Source organism: Haliotis rufescens, unplaced genomic scaffold, assembly GCF_023055435.1.
Source record: "Haliotis rufescens isolate VD_foot unplaced genomic scaffold, xgHalRufe1.0.p SCAF_8, whole genome shotgun sequence".
In the NCBI taxonomy this organism is placed as follows: Eukaryota; Metazoa; Mollusca; class Gastropoda; order Lepetellida; family Haliotidae; genus Haliotis; species Haliotis rufescens.
In genome coordinates, this window is record NW_025964372.1 from 22280153 (window position 1) to 22304484 (window position 24332).

The 24332-nt window shown below is 39.3% G+C and overlaps 1 protein-coding gene across 3 annotated transcripts; it reads right to left on the reverse strand.

Annotated features, from left to right (window-relative positions):
* Window positions 1-10796: 10796 nt before the first annotated feature.
* LOC124139329 (palmitoyltransferase ZDHHC12-A-like) lies at window positions 10797-24292 on the reverse strand. 3 transcript variants are annotated; one of them, XM_046506331.2, is made up of 5 exons: window positions 24141-24292; window positions 18273-18406; window positions 16717-16830; window positions 14445-14611; window positions 10797-13148 (listed from the first exon to the last, which is right to left on the reverse strand). In XM_046506331.2, the coding sequence occupies exons 2-5, from the start codon at window positions 18342-18344 to the stop codon at window positions 12818-12820; spliced, it is 684 nt and encodes a 227-aa protein (XP_046362287.1). In that variant the 5' UTR covers window positions 18345-18406; window positions 24141-24292; the 3' UTR covers window positions 10797-12817. The 3 variants fall into 3 exon arrangements, with proteins under 3 accessions (XP_046362287.1, XP_046362286.1, XP_046362285.1); XM_046506330.2 differs by lacking the exon at window positions 24141-24292 and adding an exon at window positions 20673-21071 and having other exon boundaries at window positions 16717-16827; XM_046506329.2 differs by lacking the exon at window positions 24141-24292 and adding an exon at window positions 20673-21071.
* Between the last annotated feature and the right edge of the window lie 40 nt (window positions 24293-24332).

A 24332-nucleotide genomic window follows, 5' to 3' on the forward strand; every position in this document is an offset into this window, starting at 1 on the left:
GTAGTCCCTGTGTTTATTTGCTATAAGTATTCCATGAATACTATGAAAGTCTAGGGATCCTTGTCATAACTAACGATTTTATAAGTCGAAAGATTTAGGGGTCCCTGGATTCAAAACCGCAGCAGCTAACCCCAAGCACCTCAGGACCCCCATTTATTTCTAACGCAGCTTTTATCGTTATCATATATTTTTTAATGTTACCATCATTAATGTCAAAATCAAGAACCAGTTGAATGAGCATTCATGTTATCTATGCAGTGACGATATTGGTTGGTGAGCGGGGTGATCCACTGATGCTCTAGGAGTGTGCTACTCAATTATTGTTAAAGGTACTGAGAGATTTCATACTGTTTCTTTATCAATGTGGTCATAAATATGCAAGGTAATAAATGTCGATGTGAAGCACTTGTCAATTAAAGTTTAAAACATTTAGTCCTGAATTAGGCGAATCTTGTTTATCTGAAGCAAGTCATTATTTGCATCATGATGACCAGGCTGCAGGAGATTGTGTGTGTGTGTGTGTGTGTGTGTGTGATTTCACAATATATATTTCCAGGTATGTAATGGCGGCAATGTGTTAGTGAAACCAGTTGATGGCTTTACCAATGATCTTCACCTTACAACAAGCATACTTACTGGGAATTAATTAGGTGAAGCTTCTTTCTACCACTCATCTGGCTAGAAAGGTTAAGTGACTTTCTACCACTCATCTGGCTAGATAGGTCAAGTGGGTTTCTACTCATCTGACTAGAAAGGTCAAGTGAGTTTCTACCACTCATCTGGCTAGAAAGGTCAAGTGGGTTTCTACCACTAATCTGGCTAGAAAGGTCAAGTGAGTTTCTACTACTCATCTGGCTAGAAAGGTCAAGTGAGTTTCTACTACTCATCTGGCTAGAAAGGTCAAGTGAGTTTCTACTACTCATCTGGCTGGAAAGGTCAAGTGAGTTTCTACTACTCATCTGGCTAGAAAGGTCAAGTGAGTTTCTACTACTCATCTGGCTGGAAAGGTCAAGTGAGTTTCTACTACTCATCTGGCTGGAAAGGTCAAGTGGGTTTCTACTACTCATCTGGCTAGAAAGGTCAAGTGGGTTTCTACAACTCATCTGGCTAGAAAGGTCAAGTGGGTTTCTACAACTCATCTGGCTAGAAAGGTCAAGTGAGTTTCTACTACTCATCTGGCTGGAAAGGTCAAGTGAGTTTCTACTACTCATCTGGCTGGAAAGGTCAAGTGGGTTTCTACTACTCATCTGGCTCGAAAGGTCAAGTGGGTTTCTACAACTCATCTGGCTAGAAAGGTCAAGTGGGTTTCTACAACTCATCTGGCTAGAAAGGTCAAGTGAGTTTCTACTACTCATCTGGCTGGAAAGGTCAAGTGAGTTTCTACTACTCATCTGGCTGGAAAGGTCAAGTGAGTTTCTACTACTCATCTGGCTGGAAAGGTCAAGTGGGTTCCTACCACTCATCTGGCTAGAAAGGTCAAGTGGGTTTCTACTACTCATCTGGCTAGAAAGGTCAAGTGAGTTTCTACCACTCATCTGGCTAGAAAGGTCAAGTGAGTTTCTACAACTCATCTGGCTAGAAAGGTCAAGTGGGTTCCTACCACTCATCTGGCTAGAAAGGTCAAGTGAGTTTCTACCACTCATCTGGCTAGAAAGGTCAAGTGAGTTTCTACAACTCATCTGGCTAGAAAGGTCAAGTGGGTTCCTACCACTCATCTGGCTAGAAAGGTCAAGTGGGTTTCTACCACTCATCTGGCTAGAAAGGTCAAGTGAGTTTCTTCTACTCATCTGGCTAGAAAGGTCAAGTGAGTTTCTACTACTCATCTGGCTAGAATTACGTACCGCCATAATATAGCTGGAATATTGTGGCGTCAAACCAGTTGATGGCTTTACCAATGATCTTCACCTTACAACAAGCATACTTACTGGGAATTAATTAGGTGAAGCTTCTTTCTACCACTCATCTGGCTAGAAAGGTTAAGTGACTTTCTACCACTCATCTGGCTAGATAGGTCAAGTGGGTTTCTACTCATCTGACTAGAAAGGTCAAGTGAGTTTCTACCACTCATCTGGCTAGAAAGGTCAAGTGGGTTTCTACTACTCATCTGGCTAGAAAGGTCAAGTGGGTTTCTACTCATCTGGCTAGAAAGGCCAGGTGAGTTTCTACCACTCATCTGGCTGGAAAGGTCAAGTGGGTTTCTACCACTCATCTGGCTAGAAAGGTCAAGTGAGTTTCTACCACTCATCTGGCTAGAAAGGTCAAGTGAGTTTCTACTACTCATCTGGCTAGAAAGGTCAAGTGAGTTTCTACTACTCATCTGGCTGGAAAGGTCAAGTGAGTTTCTACTACTCATCTGGCTAGAAAGGTCAAGTTGGTTCCTACCACTCATCTGGCTAGAAAGGTCAAGTGAGTTTCTACTACTCATCTGGCTGGAAAGGTCAAGTGAGTTTCTACTACTCATCTGGCTGGAAAGGTCAAGTGAGTTTCTACTACTCATCTGGCTAGAAAGGTCAAGTGGGTTCCTACCACTCATCTGGCTAGAAAGGTCAAGTGAGTTTCTACCACTCATCTGGCTAGAAAGGTCAAGTGAGTTTCTACTACTCATCTGGCTGGAAAGGTCAAGTGAGTTTCTACAACTCATCTGGCTAGAAAGGTCAAGTGAGTTTCTACTACTCATCTGGCTGGAAAGGTCAAGTGAGTTTCTACTACTCATCTGGCTAGAAAGGTCAAGTGGGTTCCTACCACTCATCTGGCTAGAAAGGTCAAGTGGGTTTCTACCACTCATCTGGCTAGAAAGGTCAAGTGAGTTTCTTCTACTCATCTGGCTGGAAAGGTCAAGTGAGTTTCTACTACTCATCTGGCTGGAAAGGTCAAGTGGGTTCCTACCACTCATCTGGCTAGAAAGGTCAAGTGGGTTTCTACAACTCATCTGGCTAGAAAGGTCAAGTGAGTTTCTACCACTCATCTGGCTAGAAAGGTCAAGTGAGTTTCTACAACTCATCTGGCTAGAAAGGTCAAGTGGGTTCCTACCACTCATCTGGCTAGAAAGGTCAAGTGAGTTTCTACCACTCATCTGGCTCGAAAGGTCAAGTGGGTTCCTACCACTCATCTGGCTAGAAAGGTCAAGTGGGTTTCTACCACTCATCTGGCTAGAAAGGTCAAGTGAGTTTCTTCTACTCATCTGGCTAGAAAGGTCAAGTGAGTTTCTACCACTCATCTGGCTAGAAAGGTCAAGTGAGTTTCTACTACTCATCTGGCTAGAAAGGTCAAGTGAGTTTCTACTACTCATCTGGCTAGAAAGGTCAAGTGAGTTTCTACTACTCATCTGGCTAGAAAGGTCAAGTGGGTTTCTACTACTCATCTGGCTAGAAAGGTCAAGTGAGTTTCTACCACTCATCTGGCTAGAAAGGTCAAATGGGTTCCTACCATTCATCTGGCAAGAAAGGTCAAGTTGGTTTCTACCACTCATCTGGCTAGAAAGGTCAAGTGGGTTTCTACTACTCATCTGGCTAGAAAGGTCAAGTGGGTTTCTACTACTCATCTGGCTAGAAAGGTCAAGTTGGTTTCTACCACTCATCTGGCTAGAAAGGTCAAGTGGGTTTCTACTACTAATCTGGCTAGAAAGGTCAAGTGGGTTTCTACTCATCTGGCTAGAAAGGTCAAGTGGGTTTCTACTCATCTGGCAAGAAAGGTCAAGTGGGTTACTACTCATCTGGCAAGAAAGGTCAAGTGGGTTTCTACTCATCTGGCTAGAAAGGTCAAGTGGGTTTCTACTCATCTGGCAAGAAAGGTCAAGTGGGTTTCTACTCATCTGGCAAGAAAGGTCAAGTGGGTTTCTACTCATCTGGCTAGAAAGGTCAAGTGGGTTTCTACTCATCTGGCTAGAAAGGTCAAGTGGGTTACTACTCATCTGGCAAGAAAGGTCAAGTGGGTTTCTACTACTCATCTGGCTAGAAAGGTCAAGTGGGTTTCTACTACTCATCTGGCTAGAAAGGTCAAGTGGGTTTCTACTACTCATCTGGCTAGAAAGGTCAAGCGAGTTTCTACCACTCATCTGGCTAAAAAGGTCAAGTGGGTCTCTACCACTCATCTGGCTAGAAAGGTCAAGTGGGTTTCTACTCATCTGGCTAGAAAGGTCAAGTGGGTTTCTACTACTCATCTGGCTAGAAAGGTCAAGTGAGTTTCTACTACTCATCTGGCTAGAAAGGTCAAGTTGGTTTCTACTCATCTGGCTAGAAAGGTCAAGTGGGTTTCTACCACTCATCTGGCTGGAAAGGTCAAGTGGGTTTCTACTCATCTGGCTAGAAAGGTCAAGTGAGTTTCTACCACTCATCTGGCTAGAAAGGTCAAGTGAGTTTCTACTACTCATCTGGCTAGAAAGGTCAAGTGGGTTTCTACTCATCTGGCTAGAAAGGTCAGGTGAGTTTCTACCACTCATCTGGCTGGAAAGGTCAAGTGGGTTTCTACTCATCTGGCTAGAAAGGTCAAGTGAGTTTCTACTACTCATCTGGCTAGAAAGGTCAAGTGAGTTTCTACTACTCATCTGGCTAGAAAGGTCAAGTGGGTTTCTACTCATCTGGCTAGAAAGGTCAAGTGAGTTTCTACTACTCATCTGGCTAGAAAGGTCAAGTGGGTCTCTACCACTCATCTGGCTAGAAAGGTCAAGTGAGTTTCTACCACTCACCTGGCTAGAAAGGTCAAGTGAGTTTCTACTACTCATCTGGCTAGAAAGGTCAAATGGGTTCCTACCACTCATCTGGCTAGAAAGGTCAAGTGAGTTCCTACAAGTCATCTGGCTAGAAAGGTCAAGTGGGTTTCTACTACTCATCTGGCTAGAAAGGTCAAGTGAGTTTCTACAAATCATCTGGCTAGAAAGGTCAAGTGAGTTTCTACAACTCATCTGGCTAGAAAGGTCAAGTGGGTTTCTACTACTCATCTGGCTAGAAAGGTCAAGTGAGTTTCTACAACTCATCTGGCTAGAAAGGTCAAGTGAGTTTCTACTACTCATCTGGCTAGAAAGGTCAAATGGGTTCCTACCACTCATCTGGCTAGAAAGGTCAAGTGAGTTTCTACTACTCATCTGGCTAGAATTACGTACCGCCATCGTATAGCTGGAATATTGTGGCGTCAAACAGCATGCACACATCGAAAGGTCTTCGCAGTCTTTCATTTTTATATTCTACCACATCCATATCAAATTTCACATCACTGATTTGCATTTGAATGTTCCATTTCATAACCTTGAAATAAGATGGTTTGTTGAAATTACTAGCAACCTGTTGGAATGGATACCCTGACCTCATCATGCCTATTGCCTGCCATTTGTGTGCTACCATCATGTATTGTGTTGCCATGGCGACTACTGTTGAAAAAGGAACAATGTCCCATCCTTCTTTTTTAGTGCAATTTTGTAGGTAACAAAATCAATTTAGCGCACCAGTATTCAATGCAGACAGTGAGATTAATGTCATAAGTGAGATAGGGGGCACGGGTGGCCCAGTCGTCTAAGGCGCCGCGATTCGCTGTGCAGAGTTTCGTCCCTTGGGCACGCCAGAAACCTATGATAGTGGGTTCGAATCCCGGTTCGCCCCGATTATGTTTCTACGTTTGTCAGCACCATACCCGTGCTTGTTGGTTTCACTGAAGTGGTTAACATCTGAGACCTGCATCACTTCGGGCTTTCCTCCAACATTAAGCTGACACGCCGTGATATAACTGGAATACTGTTAAAAGCGGCGTTAAACCCAACTCACTCACTCACTCACTCATAAGTGAGATATGTCTTTTATGTCATATTGGAACTTTCAGAATTACGATAATCGATGGGGCAGCTAAATGTACCTTTCTTGCACATGATTCAGTATTCTATGTTTTATGTTCAATTGTTGCATGATTTTATTGTTTTCTACATCCCAAGCATCATGGATGACCTTTACAGTTGAGTATAGTTTATGTTTATGTTAATAACTACAATAGTGCATAATTGATTTTTATTTTAAATCAAATTGATGTTTATATGTTATGTACAGTTGATATTCTATGTTCAGTGCAGTAGCCAGCCGTGGGGGCAGCTGCCTCCCTGGATTTTTTATAGAAAACAGTTTTATTTGAATCAAGTTGGGGACAAGTGATACTTGTACAAATATTTGCCCCCCTGTCAAAAAAAGTTAACTATGGCCTTGCTATGTTGACAAACAGGAACAAATATTTTAGTGTTGTCGTTACTCATAAGTATTGAGGGCTGGGACTGATGTGATTTTATTACCTGGGTACTTGCACAACTCGATCATACTTGCATGGATACCTGACTTGAAGCTCAGGGTAGAATAGGTCTTCACATGCTTGTCATAAGGGCGACTAATGGGATCAGGGTGGTCAGGCTTGCTGACTTGGTTGATGCGTGTCTTCGTATCCCAATTGCATGGATTGATGCTTATGAAGTCAATCACTGGATTGTCTGGTCCAGACTCAATTATTTACAGTTATATTTACGTCATATAGCTGGAACATTGCTGAGTGCGGCTTTAAATAAGAAACAAACTTCAATAACTAATTGTTAGAAATTTGAGTTGACAGATAGTCTGGTGGTAGGTTTGAATCTCAAGTTCTGATCCTAAGTCTGTCAGTATGTACCTGTAGCATTTTTGTTTTGTCTACCTATGCTGTCAGCTTACACACCAGGGGGTACATAGCACTTTCCAAATGGCAATCCTCCAAACCCGTCCAAAACAAAATAAAAAAAGTTAACGATTGGATAGAGGTTCCTCAGCAAAAGTCAGAATCAAAACATGTACACAAAATAAGATCAATTAATATTTGATCTTAAGGCCTGTATGTAAAAATAAGTACCGTATATCAATTTCATTATGATTGCAACAATCAGCTCATAAGGTCTTCTGACCATGGGTCTGTTCTCGTCAGCAAAGGCTTCGCTAGAGAGTCTACTCTACTGTTCAGGTGGGGTTTAACGTCGTGTTCGAAATCGCATGTCACAGTTTTAGCATGAATACCCCACTGACCAGTGAAGATTTGGGTTAAAATAGGTCTTCGGCAACCAATACTTGCAATAAAATGTGACTATGCTTGTTGTAAGAGGCGACTAATGGGATCAGGTGGTCAGGCTCGCTGACTTGGTTGATGCATGTCATCGTGTCCCAATTGCATGGATCGATGCTCATGATGTCAGTCACTGAATCGTCTGGTCCAGACTTGATTATTTACAAACGACTGTCATATAGCTGGAATATTGCTCAGTGGTGCGTTTAACAACAAACAAACAAAGCAAGAATACCCCACGTTGGGGTATGCTGACTCCGAGCCGACCACTCTTATTATATCCCCTTATGAGCTGATGGAGCATTTAACAAAAAGTTTGTTCAGGTACTCATCAACTACCTGAGTGGTCACATGTTATCTGTTCCTGGGAAGAATAGGTCTTCAGCAACCCATGCTTGCCGTAAAAGGTGACAATGCTTGTCGTAAAAGGCACTAATTGGATTGGGTGGTCAGCCTCGCTGACTTGGTTGATGGTGTCATCGATCCCAATTGCGTGGATTGATGCTCATGATGTCAATCACTGGATTGTCTGGTCCTGACTCGATTATTTACACACCGCCGTCATATAGCTGGAATATTGCTGAGTGCGGCGTTAAACAACAAACAAACCAACCAGTTATCTGTCCACTCCATATCCAGGTCCCAGGTTCCTTTCCTCAGTTTTAAAAATTGTTTTATATTTCATGTAGTTTTGTTTCAAACATTTTTAAACAATGATCTTCCTGTAACCACCACTGTAATCTTGTTTTGAATACATATCTTTTGGAGTATAACTGACTTTCCTCATCATTGTAAAGAGATTGTGGATGAAGCTGCCCTGAGGATCATATCACAATGGAAGTGGATGGTGGTTAAAGCAATTATTCATCACAACAAATACCCAGGTTTGATTCCCTGTATGTGTATGTACAACTGTATGACCAATTTCTGGTGTATCCCACAGTGATATTCCTTAAAGCAGTGTAAAACTGTACTCCCTCTCTGAAAGTGGAATGGATGTGCTTGAACTGACTCACTGTACACTTGCCCAAGAGTGTCAACCATAATGCAAGGGATAGGTTCAATTAAATGTGGTCTGTCCAATTTCTGTTTTTCAGCACCATACCCATGGTTGAAGTTTTAAACATCCTTGACCCATGTCACTTGCCAACATTAGTCTGACACTGTCTTATGTGGTATTTTAGTGTTGAATGAACCAACTTTGTAGGAAAAAAGGTCCTCATTTTTCCATCTGTTGAAGGCAGATCGTTTCCCATCTCTGCAAGGGGCGGTCAGGTAGCCTAGTGGTTAAAGTGTTCGCTTGTCACGCCAAATTCCCGACACTGGTACAATGTATGAAGCCCATTTCTGGTACAACAACCAATTGATGCCATTGCAGTTGACCAGTGGTCAACATGTCTTTATTCCACTAGTGCATGTATTACAATGACTTACAATGCCAAATACCGCAACAATGTGGAAACAACAGTGACACCAGTGAATAGATACCGATAGTTCTCCTTGAAAGAAGGGAGATAACTCTGGTGGGATAGCTTTAGCACAGTCAGTGGAAGCAATGATTCTATTAGGTATTTTTCAGCACATAATAAAATTGTGATAGTTCTGTGAATGCCGTGACTCATCAATGGAACATCATGGTGTTTAGCATGGTCTCTAATCATTTGACATTGACACATCCTACGTCTACCACTCTAGAAGGTAATCTCAAAAACCTGGCAAGATTAAATTGCTAATGATTTTGTACCCATGATATTTTGTGTGCTGTTTCCCAAAAATCTGCTTGTCAAAATCATATATAAAAATAAAATCTGAAGTATTGGGTAAAATCATGAGAAACATTTGTGGTATCATATCACATCAACACATTATACAAAACTACAAACCAGTCATACAGACAATTCTCACATATAGCAACAGACAATGAACATACAATTAACATACCAATAAATTACTGACACACAAGTACCATCTTTCTTCCAGACACTACACAATACCATGTCAATATCACACAGTCCATAGTCCCACTCGATGACCATGTCGGACACTGTATACATGCTACCAAGGATGCCTTGAGAAAATTCAAAGATGGTCATCTATGACAATTCTCCAACACTATCAACAGCAAACACAAATCTCAAATTGCTCAGTGTCACATTGGCGAGCCATTATTCGGTGTCTCACTAATCAGGACAGAGTGAGCGAGTTAAATCCAGTTAATGTCGGAGGGATGCCTGAAATGAACGAGGTCCAGGATGACCATCTTTGAAGTCAACACGTATGGTAGATACTGAAAGCCCCAAAAGAAAGCATTCACAAGTATGTCCACCTTTTTAAAAAATACACAAACATTAAATTCAGTGAAAACTCACTAGTCCAGAAAGCCACTTTCCAGGCAAATACTGGTGGGAATGCGACCTTTTAAGACATGACTCCATAAATACATGACACGTTTTATGAATAACAACTTCTTTTATTCTTTGTAACAATGTTTCAGAGCTACTTCTTGCTCCATCAGGTGAACACTAAATCTCATTGGTTTTGTCATTATATTGTTATCTTTGTACATATCACCATGTACACACACAATATATATATATATATATATATATATATATATATAAACTCTATGCGCTTATTCAGTATTTACTTGATGGAGCATGACAAAGAATAAAAAGAAGTTGTCATATATTCATGTTCTTCCAACTTCTAAATGCTTATCAAAGACTTCATGACGCCATAGTCCACACCAATGATTCGTTACTGAGGGTTAATCAGGACAATTTCACTCTGAAGGGTACCATTACCAACTCATAACATAAATATGTAAATAATTACTTACTTGTAGTATGTTGAGTTCCTTTCACCTCTTATTAACAACACTATCTGGAAAAATATTCTCTGAACATAGGATCAATCACTAGTATATGAGACCAACCCTGTGAACAAACAGCCAAGGCCGATAAAAGTTATCATTAAAGTGATAAACATAGTGTTTGCTCCTCTTGCTTTTGTTCTACGGGCGTGTCTAACAGCAGTTTTATGAACACAACCCATAATACAGGCTAGAAATCCCTGCAACCCAGCAACCCAGCAACCCATGATACAGGCTAGAAATCCCAGCAACCCATGCTTGCCATAACAGGTGACTATGCTTGTCTTTAGAGATGACTAGCAGGATCGGGTGGTCAGGCTCGCTGACTTGGTTGATGCATGTCATTCACTCGTGACCAACTCGTGTTATGCCAGGACAAGCCGAATAGTGACTCGTGCCCATCTCATGGCCATTTTTGCGACCGGGTTCTGTCTTAGCGCAAACAGGCATACCTAAAACAATTGTCAACTCGTTGCGTGATGGTTCACATATATTTCCCCATATATTATATATATTATAGAAGCTATTTAAAGCACATTTGTACATGCGGAATTATACAGTATGATTGAACCCATTTAACTGTGTCTTGGGTATATTTTTAAATGCAAGACATATGTAAAATCAAAAACTATTTCTGAGGGATTCTTTGACGAAGAACTTGAAATCATACGCGCATTCTGATTGGTTTAGACATATTTTCGCAAATAACATTCATCGATAGGGGGACGAGTCTTCTTGCAGGTTACGGAAAGGGGTGAGTGGTGACGAATGGCATGTCATTGTATCCCAATTACGTGGATTGTTGCTCATGATGTCAATCACTGGATTGTTGCTCATGATGTCAATCACTGGATTGTCTAGTCCTGACTTGACTATTTACATACTACTGTCATAAAGTTGGTATATTTCCGAGTGCAGCATTAAACAACAAACAAACAAACAAATATGACATCACTGACATGTTTGACCCAATTAGAGCTATTGCTGAAGAATAAAATGTTCCACCATATTTGACCCAAATAGTGCAAAAATGTTCTAAAATAAATGACCCAGTTGGTGCAAATTCTTCAATACCAAATCAAGTCATTAAAATATGAAAGGAAGTGGGGGGGTTTTAAGGAAAAGACAAAGGGTGACTCCCCTTCAGATATTATAAGGCAGTTTTCTACTCACAATGTTGAAATAAATCAGATTGTGACATAATTCAGAAATACAAAAAGACAAACACAATATTGTAATATCCTCAAAAACAACATAAAAACAAAATCACATACATAGAATTGTATATATACCTGTTACCAGACAAGCTGAATGGCCCTCCCCCACTGTTGGTGGTTTTTATGAAGAAATAAATATTGATTGATTGGCAACAACGTTTGTGTACTGACACTGTTAACATTCCCGTTTTACATAAATGTGAAAATAAAAAGTAAGATTACTTAATGGAGATAAAACTGGAATGGGATTATCTGTCTAAACAGAAGAAAATAAGTCTTCAATGATATGGTTGTATGGGTATGTTCTGTTCACAAAAAGAAGTGATTAGGAAAGATATCCTACAGAATATACTAAAAATACTTCACACTTAGAACTTAGTAAAATAAAATCTACATCACGTAATTTGTGAAATCAACATTAATAGCTTGTCAACAGTTTCTCTACAACATTGCAACTAACTTTGGCAACATGGGATACATCCAACATGTACAATATTGACACTGGCAGCATTTACCACACAATAGCCACTCGCATTAAATAATATATACTGAACAAAAAAGTTAGGGATCAGGAATATTTTGGTGCATATGTTTTTGCAGTGACGACGGAACACACAATTTTCATAAAAATATCCAAAAAAATATTCATGAACCCTAACTTTTTTTGTTCAGTATATATACATCTGTACCTTCTCACCAATAAACATTATTGCAGACAAATGGAAATAAATTCTTAAATATTTTCCAGAAATGTTTAATTCTCAGATTTCATCGAACTGATATATGTGACATAAATCTTGTGGTACATATTTCAGTCATGAAACATCAGTAATCTCAAGGACAAAACCATCTGTTATGGTATAATATTAAAATAATCATCGTTTATTATGCTGTGATATGATCGTATAAACAGAATAATAACAAAGAAAAATATATATTCAATTTTCAATGCCAACAAACACAAGAAAATATCCATACAAACATTTACTAATTCATTGCTTGAAGCATTGTTTTTACACATTCTTGACACCCTCCCATGGGACCTGTTACAAAATGACATGTTGATTACATCTGTATGGAGACAACGATGACAACAATTTTGGATGTATTTTGTATGTTGAGCCCATTTAGATATGTTGGGTGTTGAGCTATTTATAGATCTCTGCTAGCACAATACAAATGTTGCTAGATGTGAATCTGTAAGTAGTATAGAAATATTGTTCCAAAATATTGAGTCTACTAGCTCGATCTTCTCTTGGAATTTTTGGGTAAACTTTTTGATAGAGTTGATATGTGGATTAATTTTAGCTGGGCTTATAATAGTGGAAGACACTTTTCAAGACTGGGGTTTCGCTACATTTGCTGAAGTGTCTGTGAGATATGTAAAGCTTGGGGTATGTGTCAGTCTATCAAACGCAACCATGTCAGTTGAGTCAGAGGATCTGCAGAACCACCATGTCATAAGATAGCAGTGTTCCAAATTAAGCATGAAAATAAGGGGTCCTTGTCATAACCCTAATGTCAAAAGTTAAAAATTTAGGGGGTCCCAAAGATTTGAATTCCATCAGGACAAACTTGGATTCCCCTAATATGGAACACTGTGATAGGCTTATCTGGAATTATTTAAGCTAAAAGTGATGTCATATTTCAACATCTTTAGGCATCTCTACATTCACACAATACCTCCATTCCCATTGACATCAGCTTTCTTGGAATACACACTCTCCCACTTCCGCACCTTGCACACGCACAGGAAGTAGTACATATTTTTGCACACACCCTCATCAAATGGATTATAGTCCTCGTCAAGATATTTCAGATATGTGATCCTCTCCCGGGAAGCTGCCTCCCATGTGGTCATCCCCTTGACCATCAGGTAGGAGTGGAAGCACAGGAGACCCACGACGACGAACCCTCCGAAGATCAGGATGATGATGTCGATGAAGAAGAGGAAGTTGGCCTTGAACCACACCGACCAGTCAAGACGGAACACTATGGCATTCCTGGGAAGGGATGGGGGACATAAGACAGATAGTCCTCAAAATATAGCTCTTATGAAAATAGTGCCACTGTAGCTCACCTGGATTTGTAATGATTTGAAGAAAATATGATCTCACCACAGGGAGAACATACATGCCAAAGTTTGGCTCCCTCGATCTGGCAATTTCAGAGGAGAGGTTTGCAGGCCCAAATATCCATTTTGAGAGTTTTAAAGAGTATGGTCAATACAAGGTCAAAATTGTAAATATTGCAAAAAATGGAACACACCTAACTAAACAAATACCAAGTTTACATTGCATTGTGCACAGAAATGGCCCAAAAAGGATTTTTTCAAAATAGCTGCTGTGACACAGTTCACTTCAAGATATTGTGAATTGGGTTTCATAAACTTTGATAAAGAGAAAGTTGTGTAACAATGGCAACAGTACTGATTATCTACCATACACTGAGACATTGTTATTTTGATCAGACATAGGCATGCTGCTCAACAATACCTATATTCTCTCAATTTTCAAACATGTCCTCTCTCCATGACTAGACTGGTGTCGAATTAACATGATTAGACATCCGGTTAGAATTTTACAATGTCTCTCAGTGTAAAACTAGTCTGGGTTTTATCTTACAAAATTCTTGTAACATATTGTACCTACTCATGTTTGAATATTTGGGTTCAAAATAGTGTAATGACTGCTAGGGGTGTCACGACAAATCGAAATATCGATATATATCTATTGGTAAGCACTTAAAGTCAATAAATCGATTGTTAAATCAGTTTCCGATAAATAATATTGATTTCAGTTAGGAATATCAATCAACTGTGAGGTATCATGAGTGGTAGTCATTTACACATGGTAATGTGGAAGTTTCTTTTTCTTAAATTATTAGGGTACGAAAAAAACAAATCAGTCATATTTCAAACTTTAATTTGCTGTTATGGTTATCAAATTCAAAGGGAACTTCAGTTCCAAGGTGCAATTCAACTCTAAAATCCATCTAAAATGATACACTGAAAACTATCGATATTTATCGCAATAGTTGCTTGCTATATCTATAGTTATCGCAATAATTTCTTTCAGTATCAATAGTTATCGCAATAGTTGCTTGCAATATCAATAGCTATCGCAATAGTGTCTTTGAATATCAATAGTTATCGCAATAGTTTCTTTCAATATCAATAGTTATTGCAGTAGTTTCTTTCAATATCAATAGTTATCGCAATAGTGACCCCTAATGACGACCCTAAAATCCTAATGGTTGGTATCACAGTATAGGTGAAATATGTAACATGACATGCTCACCAGGCAATGAAGAAAGTCCACATCACTAGCATAGCCGTGGAGAGCAGGAACAACAGGAAGAACTTGTGGTTGCGTTCCCCGACACACGCCTCCAGCCACGGACAATGGTGGTCATACTTCCTCACACAACGCTTGCAGTCCTCACAGTGCTTGGCTCTCATTGGTTGCTGCATGGATGCAAGGTCAAGGTTAGCTTCTTCCAAAGTATCCACAGTAAATATTGGTGTAACATATTCTTCATAGTTCTGTGAAAAACTAACACTTTGGGTATGTTTCTTAATAGTGATGGGTAGTAGGCCAACTTCCGCCATTTTGCCTGATGTTGCTATGGTCACAATACATTCACAATACATGCATAATAGGCACTATATATACAGGAAGCTGGTTGCAATTAGTTTTGCTTTTTTCGATCACAGGAATCAGTTGCAAATTTCTGAATTCCTAATTTCAATTTGACTTGTCACAAACATAAATTTTGACAAGAAGATGAAAATATGCATGGTTTGAAAAATGCAATATCCTGGTATTTTCCAAACATATTGTAATACGTAATCATTAGTACTTTCAAATTGTGGTATACTGGTATACCGCACACCTCTATTTCCAAATGCTTGTTTAGTTTTCTGTGCAGCCTTTAAGAACATCTTATATCTTCATGATCATTTGACAACTGACTCTGTCTGATTGGCATTTCATACGCTTTTTCTCTCTTAAACTGTCAATCAGTAATTTATAGAATAACCTACTAAAGCCGCCGAATTCGCTATTTCAAGTAAACATCGTTATTCGTTAGCATCCATTCTTATAACTGACCCACATCAATATTATCAATTCACCCATTACCATAGCAACAAATAGCTACCACACATAGCAATACCACACACACAACTGACAACAAGTATTTGTCACAGAGTGACGAAATATCCCCCGCCATATACACCATAGTACCAAATATGAAGACAATCCAGCGATTAGTTCTTGAGATATTGTGGCAACACCGTTTTCCAACTCCAAAAACAGATTTGCCTGCTGTGACCTTGAAAATGGGGTCAAGGTCACCAAATCTGACAGGTGTATGCGGTGTCTGTATATACACTATAGTTCCAAATATGAAGACAATCCAGCGATTAGTTCTTGAGATATCGCGGCAACACCGTTTTCCAACTCTAAAAGCAGATTTGCCTGCTGTGACCTTGAAAATGGGATCAAGGTCACCAAAAGCGACTGGTGTCTGCGGAGTCTGTATATACACTATAGTTCCAAATATGAAGACAATCCAGTGTTTAGTTCTTGAGATATCGCGGCAACACCGTTTTCCAACTCCAAAAGCAGATTTGCCTGCTGTGACCTTGAAAATGGGGTCAAGGTCACCAAAACCGACTGGTGTCTGCGGTGTCTGTATATACACCTTAGTTCCAAATATGAAGACAATCCAGTGTTTAGTTCTTGAGATATCGCGGCAACACCGTTTTCCAACTCTAAAAGCAGATTTGTCTGCTGTGACCTTGAAAATGGGATCAAGGTCACCAAAACCTACTGGTGTCTGCGGAGTCTGTATATACACCATAGTTCCAAATATGAAGACAATCCAGTGTTTAGTTCTTGAGATATCGCGGCAACACCGTTTTCCAACTCTAAAAGCAGATTTGTCTGCTGTGACCTTGAAAATGGGATCAAGGTCACCAAAACCGACTGGTGTCTGCGGAGTCTGTATATACACCATAGTTCCAAATATGAAGACAATCCAGTGTTTAGTTCTTGAGATATCGCGGCAACAAACAGGTGGGACGTACGGACGGACGGACGGACGTACGGACAGTCGTGAATACTATATCCCCCGCTTCGCTCTTTCGCGCGGCGGGGGATAATAACATTTATCTGAATTACATGTAAAGAGAATAATTACTTCCGGTAATGAGAGTTATCTCCCTTACATCATTTTCATACATATGGGCTGAAACATTTCTGCACAGAATGACCATATAATTACATAAAAACAATGATGTATGATTTGACCGTCCACCTAGCTCACCTGTATTTCACAGTAGTCACACTTGCTCCACTTAGCTCACCTGTGTTTCACAGTAGTCACACTAGCTCCACTTAGCTCACCTGTATTTCACAGTAGTCACACATGCTTCACTTAGCTCACCTGTATCTCACAGTAGTCCCACTTGCTTCACTTAGCTCACCTTTATTTCACAGGAAACACACATGCTCCACTTAGCTCACCTGTATTTCACAGTAGTCACACATGATCAACTTAGCTCACCTGTATCTCACAGTAGTCACACATGCGGTATTTGACATCTTTATCACCATTCTTCAACATGCTGCTGTCTTCATCAGAACCTTCATCTTCAGAATTGTTATTAACTGATGTCTTCTGAAAACAAGAAAATGTTGCCTAGATTACACTTGCATTGCATTGTTTACAATTCATAAATGTGAGAATGATTGAATTTCTAACATTAATGCCACAATGAACAATATTGACACAACATCATGGTGGCAAGTAAACAACCCAGCCTCGGCCACAAAAACAGTTTTTTCCCAAAAAGAATACATGTATGTAGATTTGTTTAAAGAATTATTATCATTATTCATGTTTTTCATTTTACACAATTTTACATTTGACAAAAACTTGACTTGATTCTTATACCTGTACATATTTGCTGTGTACTTTGACATAAGTATTAGCTTGCAAGCTTCTTCTGAATGGTATCAAATTCTAGTGATTCTTCTGAATGTTTTGTGTCTGAATATTACACCTTTGCACAAAATTATTAACAGGTTCGTAATTTGGTCTTGCACCAACATTTGATAGCATGAGCAACAATCCACGTCATCCTTGTACAAGTGAGTGAGTGAGTATGGTTTCATGCCACTTTTAGCAATATTCCAGCAATATCACGGCAGGGGACACCAGAAATGGGAATCACACATTGTACCCATTTGGGGAATCAAACCCAGGCATGATGAGTGAACGCTTCAACCACTTGGCTACCCCACTGCCCCATCATCCTTGTACAATGATGACACAGAAGCAACAACATATCAAGATAGTGACGACTATTTTCATTTCAGTCATCTCTTTTACAACAAGCACTGAGAACGGGGCAACTATTCTCCTCAAGAAACTCTTTGGTGCTGCCATGACTGTCCTTTTGCTTGGTTGTTGCTTTATTGCAACAATGTTCCAGCTTTATAACAGCAGCTGGACCAGACAATCCAGTGATTGATTTTATGATCAACAATCCATCATGTCCACCTTGTATTGGCTACGATGACACACAATCACCCAAATCACCGAGACTGACCACCTGATCTTCAAAGTCACTCTCTGGTGATCAATTCTAGCCAAGAATCCCCATGGGGCTCATGACTGTCATGCATGAAAATGACTAGAGGGGTAACAATACAGTGGGGTCATAGTACAATATGTATCATGATACACTACTTTTATTTCATAAGTTGATCATGTTGATATTCTTTCTTCTTGGAGGGAAATCACAACCCTGATTAATATCTTTTAATTTCAGAGATCGAGGATGGGATATTGTAGGGCAGAAAAATATAGGCCAGAGGGCACTGTGAATGTTATGCTATTCATAGCCAACCAGGAAATACTAGAAAATATGCATAAGCTGGTTGTTGACAGTCTTTTATTATTCATGTGTTTAACATGTTTAATGCCAAAATAATATGTAATGTAATGCATTGTATGTATCGTGATACAGGGGTTGTAAATCAATGTATTATGGGCCTCGTATTGAGGATACAATACGGTCATATCATATCATAACACCACTAATAATGACGGGGTACCTTCTTTTTGAGAGGCAGATATCCTGGGTCGATGAAGCAGGCAAGGTAATAGAAGACGATGGAGAGTGACATCAAGAGGAGATAACAAATACCATAGAGCAAGTCCTGTGTCTGTACCACAGCCCGACTCAAAACTGAAACAAAATGTGAAAAATAAAGCCACAAGGCTCTGTAGCCACATGATATATATGTTGGGTAATATATGTGGTGAGGGGAGGTGAGGTGAAATTGGGTTTAATGTGGCGTCCAAGATTATTGCACTTATATAGCGAAATGTGTGTGTGTGTGTGTGTGTGCTTGCATGCATGCGTGCGTGCGCTCGCGCCAGCTCTCTAAGATACCATGCCACAGTTTGACATGAATACCCCACTCAGACACAGTATACTGAACAAGTACCATCTTTTAACGTCTTTTGGTATGATGCAGCCGGGTATCATACGCTGGACCTTCTGCTCTCTGGGCCGACGCTCTACCACTAGACCACAGAAGCGGGTGGTTAATATATGAAGAATACCTCATATTCCGGAGATTTTAGATTGGTTTGATGCACAAATGAACATACAGGTACGTTGTGTAAACCAACGCTCATGAACGCATCACATGTGACATCATAGATCCATGGCTCGAGATGCACCATTTGTCTCATGCAGGATTAGCGTGTAAGATTTGGAAATCACATGCAGCATATCCTGACAGGAATAAAGACACTGTGGTAACCATGGTAACACTTGACTGATTGTTAGTTTTGTCATTAATGGGTACTGGTACACATTGGAAACATCTCTTCTAATGTACATACTTCTCTATATGTTTTCATGGTTCGCATTTCTTTTGGTGGTGAGTTTGTTACACTTCAACTCGATTCTCATACAAATATCTATATTGTGCATTAAAGAAAAATTGGTGCAAAAAGAATCTGGGGAAAAGGAAAAGTATTCTTGCAAAAATGTCGTTTTGGAGGACAATGTTCAGTACAAATAGTGAAGCCTTGAACATGTTGAACAAACTTTGATCATATGGTCTTTACATTCACACAAAGTAAAAGCCCTTTACCAAGACGTTCTTCAGAGCAAGACTTCAAATTTGAATTTTTGTAATAAATACCTTACAACAGCACATTGGTTTTAACAAGATAAGATGTGTTCCTAAGGAGGAACCTGTATGTCAGCTCTCTGAAGGCTTTGATGACAGGACATGTAGGATAAGTTTGCAAATGGAAATAGTTTTTCACGTTTTAGGAATATGATCTCAATGAAGGTTAAACATTTCATGACTTATGTTTACCATGTTTATCTAAATGTGTAGACTCATCCAAAATGAAACAGATGTAGAACACAAGAATGGACTGTGTAAGAATATATGTGACCATGTGACAGAGGTACTCGGCTGGCCGCAAGGACCCTTGGTAGAAGAGTGATTGACTTCATACGACCAAGGCATATTTATATTGTATACTTACTAGGAACTGATAAACACTGGGTTCTTATCTAATCAAGCTGGTAATTAGTATTTTTGTAACTCAGCTGTAAGAAAAACCCACAAGCTTTTGCTCCAATTTACCTCTATTACAAAAACAAGACTGAAGCCAGTTTATTCTGTGCAGAGCTGGCGTTGTCAGCCTCACTTTGCAGAGCTCTATTGTTTTGGTTTGAGAGATGAATCAGGCATGTGACATCACACTCAGAAATTTCATGCATGATTTAAAAACACAGAACCTTTGACATACTGTCCCTTGAAATGCCACCATACAGGTCAAGGATGGGTAGCTTGAGACTGAGATTTATAAATATACAATAAACTTGATAAACATATCAGATTGAAATTACTTTCATATAAGTAAAGGTGTCATTTGGTCATTCTCATTCAGATGCATTACTTTTAAATGCTATTAGTATCACTGTTGTTTTTATCAGCCATGCACAAATACTATCATTGGATCATAGAATTTGGACAGACAAATTAATCCCTATTACTCTTTGCTGTAACGAGTAGGGTGGAGTCACACAGACAGTGTAATTAAATACTCAGATGATGGCTTGTTTTTAAAATTAGGTTGTCTCAATGAGATGTTTTACAGTTTTACAGTTTTACATGTGATCAGCGAGAAAACTATGAATGTTTCTTCATTGTCCGAAAACACGAGGATACTTCATGACTATGGTGCGGCAGTAACTGAATGTCTGCATGGTCTGGGGGAGGAATCACAAGTAAGTGGATTAAACAATCACAAGCATGGTATGATGGATAACTCGAACAAGGGCTACCTTGATTCACTTGGTTAAATGCCAAAATTGTTTTATATTTTATTTAGAATCTACAGGACACCTGGATACAAACTAACCCTTGCTCGATATGACATAGTATTTACTACGGTGATCAAACGTCATTTAACATACTAACTTGTATCTTTGACAAGGAGAGTGACTGGCACTCCAACGCAGAGTGCCGTGTGGATGGTCCTCACAAGAATATTCGCGCCACATCTACAGTTCCAACAGAACATCATTGCGAATGTATTTACACTGTATCTTGATCACTCAAACAATATTTGACCCAAGGCGATCTGCCAAATCTAGACAGAAAGATTCGTCCCAAACCATCAGAAAATACAACGATCCAAAATGGTCCGATGCCTTAAATTACATGTGAAATATTTCAAAAACACATGTGTTACACCAGTCTGTCGTTTTGGTGTACTGATTCAAATTATATTCTTGAACAATCACTCAGAAATGCAACAAATTATAAATGTGATTAACATTTTCTCGACATTCAGGAAGCCATAATTGCGACCTTGACCTTAGGCAGGTTTTACAATAATTCGAAATGTGATTCACTGAAACGGAAAATAGACTTGTGTCGAAAACGGATCAGCACAAAATACGAGGGAAAACACAACAGATTCACGTCTTTAAATTTGAAGCTGTAACTCTCTATATAACCAAATCTTTCAAACCAATTTTCTATAAAAGGGCTATTAAAAAGATTATCGAGCAGCTATCTCGATAAAATAGCGAGAGCTAAAAACGATGAGACTTTTGATGAGACTGTATATTATATCAGACATGATACTTTTTCTTAGGGCACAGGTTTGCAGAAGATATACAATCTAAGTCTGAAGAGGTCAGATCCGTGGATGGGTGCGTCAGATGAATTTCCGGATCCTCTGTACGAATTAGCGAAGCATTCAGAGCAACATATCTGATCTCCGTTTCTCGAAATCGAACATACATGGGCAGTTCCGAATGCAAAATAGTAAAAATATGTATTATATTTTTCGCATTGAGCATGTCCCACAGTTATGTGGATTTTGCGCTTTATAAAAAGCCTTATTATTATATATTATATTGTGGATATTTGCCATCGAGGGTATGTTTGTGTTCTGTGCAGGTTTTTTTCTTTTGTTCGAACTTTCCGTTTGGAGGTAGTATTTAAGAAATAACGCCGAGATGTTTCAGAAAACTGACACCTGATTCACTCAAGAAAACTAAGCATCCTTCATATGATTGTGGTGGGCACGGGTGGCCCAGTCGTCTAAGGCGCCGCGATTCGCTGTGCAGAGTTGCGTCCCTCGCCAGAAACCTATGATTGTGGGTTCGAATCCCGGTTTGCCCCGATTATGTTTCTAGGTTGAATGAATGAATGAGTTTATTCCGTAAAGGGGCCACCGGCCCATTTTACAAGGTACATTGGATAAGTCAGTTCACATGTACAGGGAGCGCTGATTATTACATCAGGGAACCGATTCACAAAAGCGCCCGCGAGCCACGAGCAAGCGGTCAACACTCATCGGAGTGCTGAGAAGGATGCACATAAGGTTACTGAGGCCGGTCATAACACACGAACACCCCGTGGATCGGGTCCCAACACATGTTACACACACTGGCAACAACCAGTCTCACATTGTTACAATGGCATAGTGCTACATAACAGGCACATCTTTAAGAAGAGTGTTCCTTTTCTTGAGAGCGAGAAATACATACTTTGCAAATCTTCTTATAACATAGAGGTTGAAGCTATATAATTGTTTTAGTTTATCCAGAGTTGGACTTATGCAATAATATTTAGGAAGTAGACACTCGAGACAAAAGTGGAATTCAGTTTCTATATATGGCACAATACAAAACGGACAAAGACGTTCTGGCCTTGGTATTTTATAATGCATACCTGCCTCTACCAATAGATTATGACTAGAACAGCTAAACATAACAAGTGTTGTTTGATAGATGGCTATATCAATACAATTAGTCAGATGTTCATAATTAAAATGTTCCTTGACAGAGCAAAAATATTCCAGCTTAGAATAACATTCTAAATTATTATTCCATGTTTGTTGGCAGATATCTTTACATCTTTGCTTAAAACACAATAGAAATGCATTTTTATTTCCAACACCTTGCTGTAACCAGACTTCCCCAAAACTATATGTATATAACATTAGTATTTAACATTAGTAGCCCAACAAGCTTTACCACTTTCTGCCCTTCCATACTGAAAATCATAAGAACCTTTCATGATAACATTAACCTGTTGTGACAATGACCTTAACCAGAATTTTATAATTTTTATGTAATGCAAAACCTTGTTTGATGTTCTATTCACAATACCTCTCGCAGTTATGTTAGGGGTGTTTCTATTCAAGCTCAGAACAAGTTTACAGAAACGATCGTGTACATTTTCAATATCGGGTGAAGGATGAAATCCCCAAATCTCTGCTCCATAATTTAAAATTGGCAATACTTTTATATCAAAAATATGAAAACAGACACGAGCTGGGATTGTCGAGAATTTTCCCAGTGTTGATTGTAGTATTCGAACTACTTTCCATGCCTGTTGTGCCAAAGTCTTTTGAGTAAGATACCAAGAACCAGAGGACGATAACTGCACACCTAGACATTTATAACTAGGGACTATGTCAATGACGGAATCTCCAATCCTAAACTTTTCATAAGATCTAAGTTTGCCGCCATTCCTGAACACAATCACTTTGCTTTTTTTAGTATTAATAGTCAATTTCCATTTATTACAATATAAAGAAAGTTGGTCAAGACGTTTCTGTAGGCCATTAGCTGTTACATCTAACAAGATTATGTCATCTGCAAACAATAGAATAAATAATTCCAAAGGACTTAAAGTTACACCATGAGCTCCCTCACAATTCAAACATTTCACAATATCATTGATGAAGCATGAAAACAAAAAAGGCGACAGTTGGCATCCCTGTCTAACACCAGAGTAGCACTCGAAGAACTGTGTATAGCCACCTTCTAGAGAAATGCAGGACTTTACAGATCTATATATATTACAAATTAATCTAAACATTCGACCATTAATACCTCCTTTCCACAATTTGAAGAGTAAGCCATTCCTACACAGAGTCGAACGCTCCTTTCAAATCTATAAAGGCACCATCCATCCTGCCGCTTTTTAGAGACAGATATATTTATCTAATAAAGTATTTACAATAAAGATATTGTCGGTATCTTCTATCAACTCATCACCAATGGAGTTGACAAAGTCATCTACAAATTTATAAAACTCAACAAAATCTGCACTTTCTCGGCTACCTAGAAACACTGACTCGAAATGTTTAATCCAGTGATTAACAGATATATTCTTAAAGGGGGCACAAGTCCTTTTTGAGACTAAAGACCAAACTATCTTATTATTACTTATTTCTAAAGAAGACAACAGTTTTTCCACCAAAACTGATCTGTAATACTGTGATTTTGTTACACAAATTTCTTTATACACTGACAAGTACGGTCGCTCTCATGAGCCCACCTGCCCCGTTCGGCACGTGCAGCATGGCGACACGCATGGATGTCACCCGCTTCACTCTACCATACATTAATGCGACAAAAGTACCTGTAAAGCATCCGATGTTGCTTCTATATGTTGTTAGGTCACACCCCTTGATGCTTACTCTTGTCCTTGTCCAAGGTATGGCCCTGGCAGGTAGATATTTACTTTGTTTTTATTCAAACAAGTCGGAGCTGTTTGTCTGTGTGTTCTATAACCTTGCCACCAGGCGGCGCTCCCTGTTTCTAGGTTTGTCAG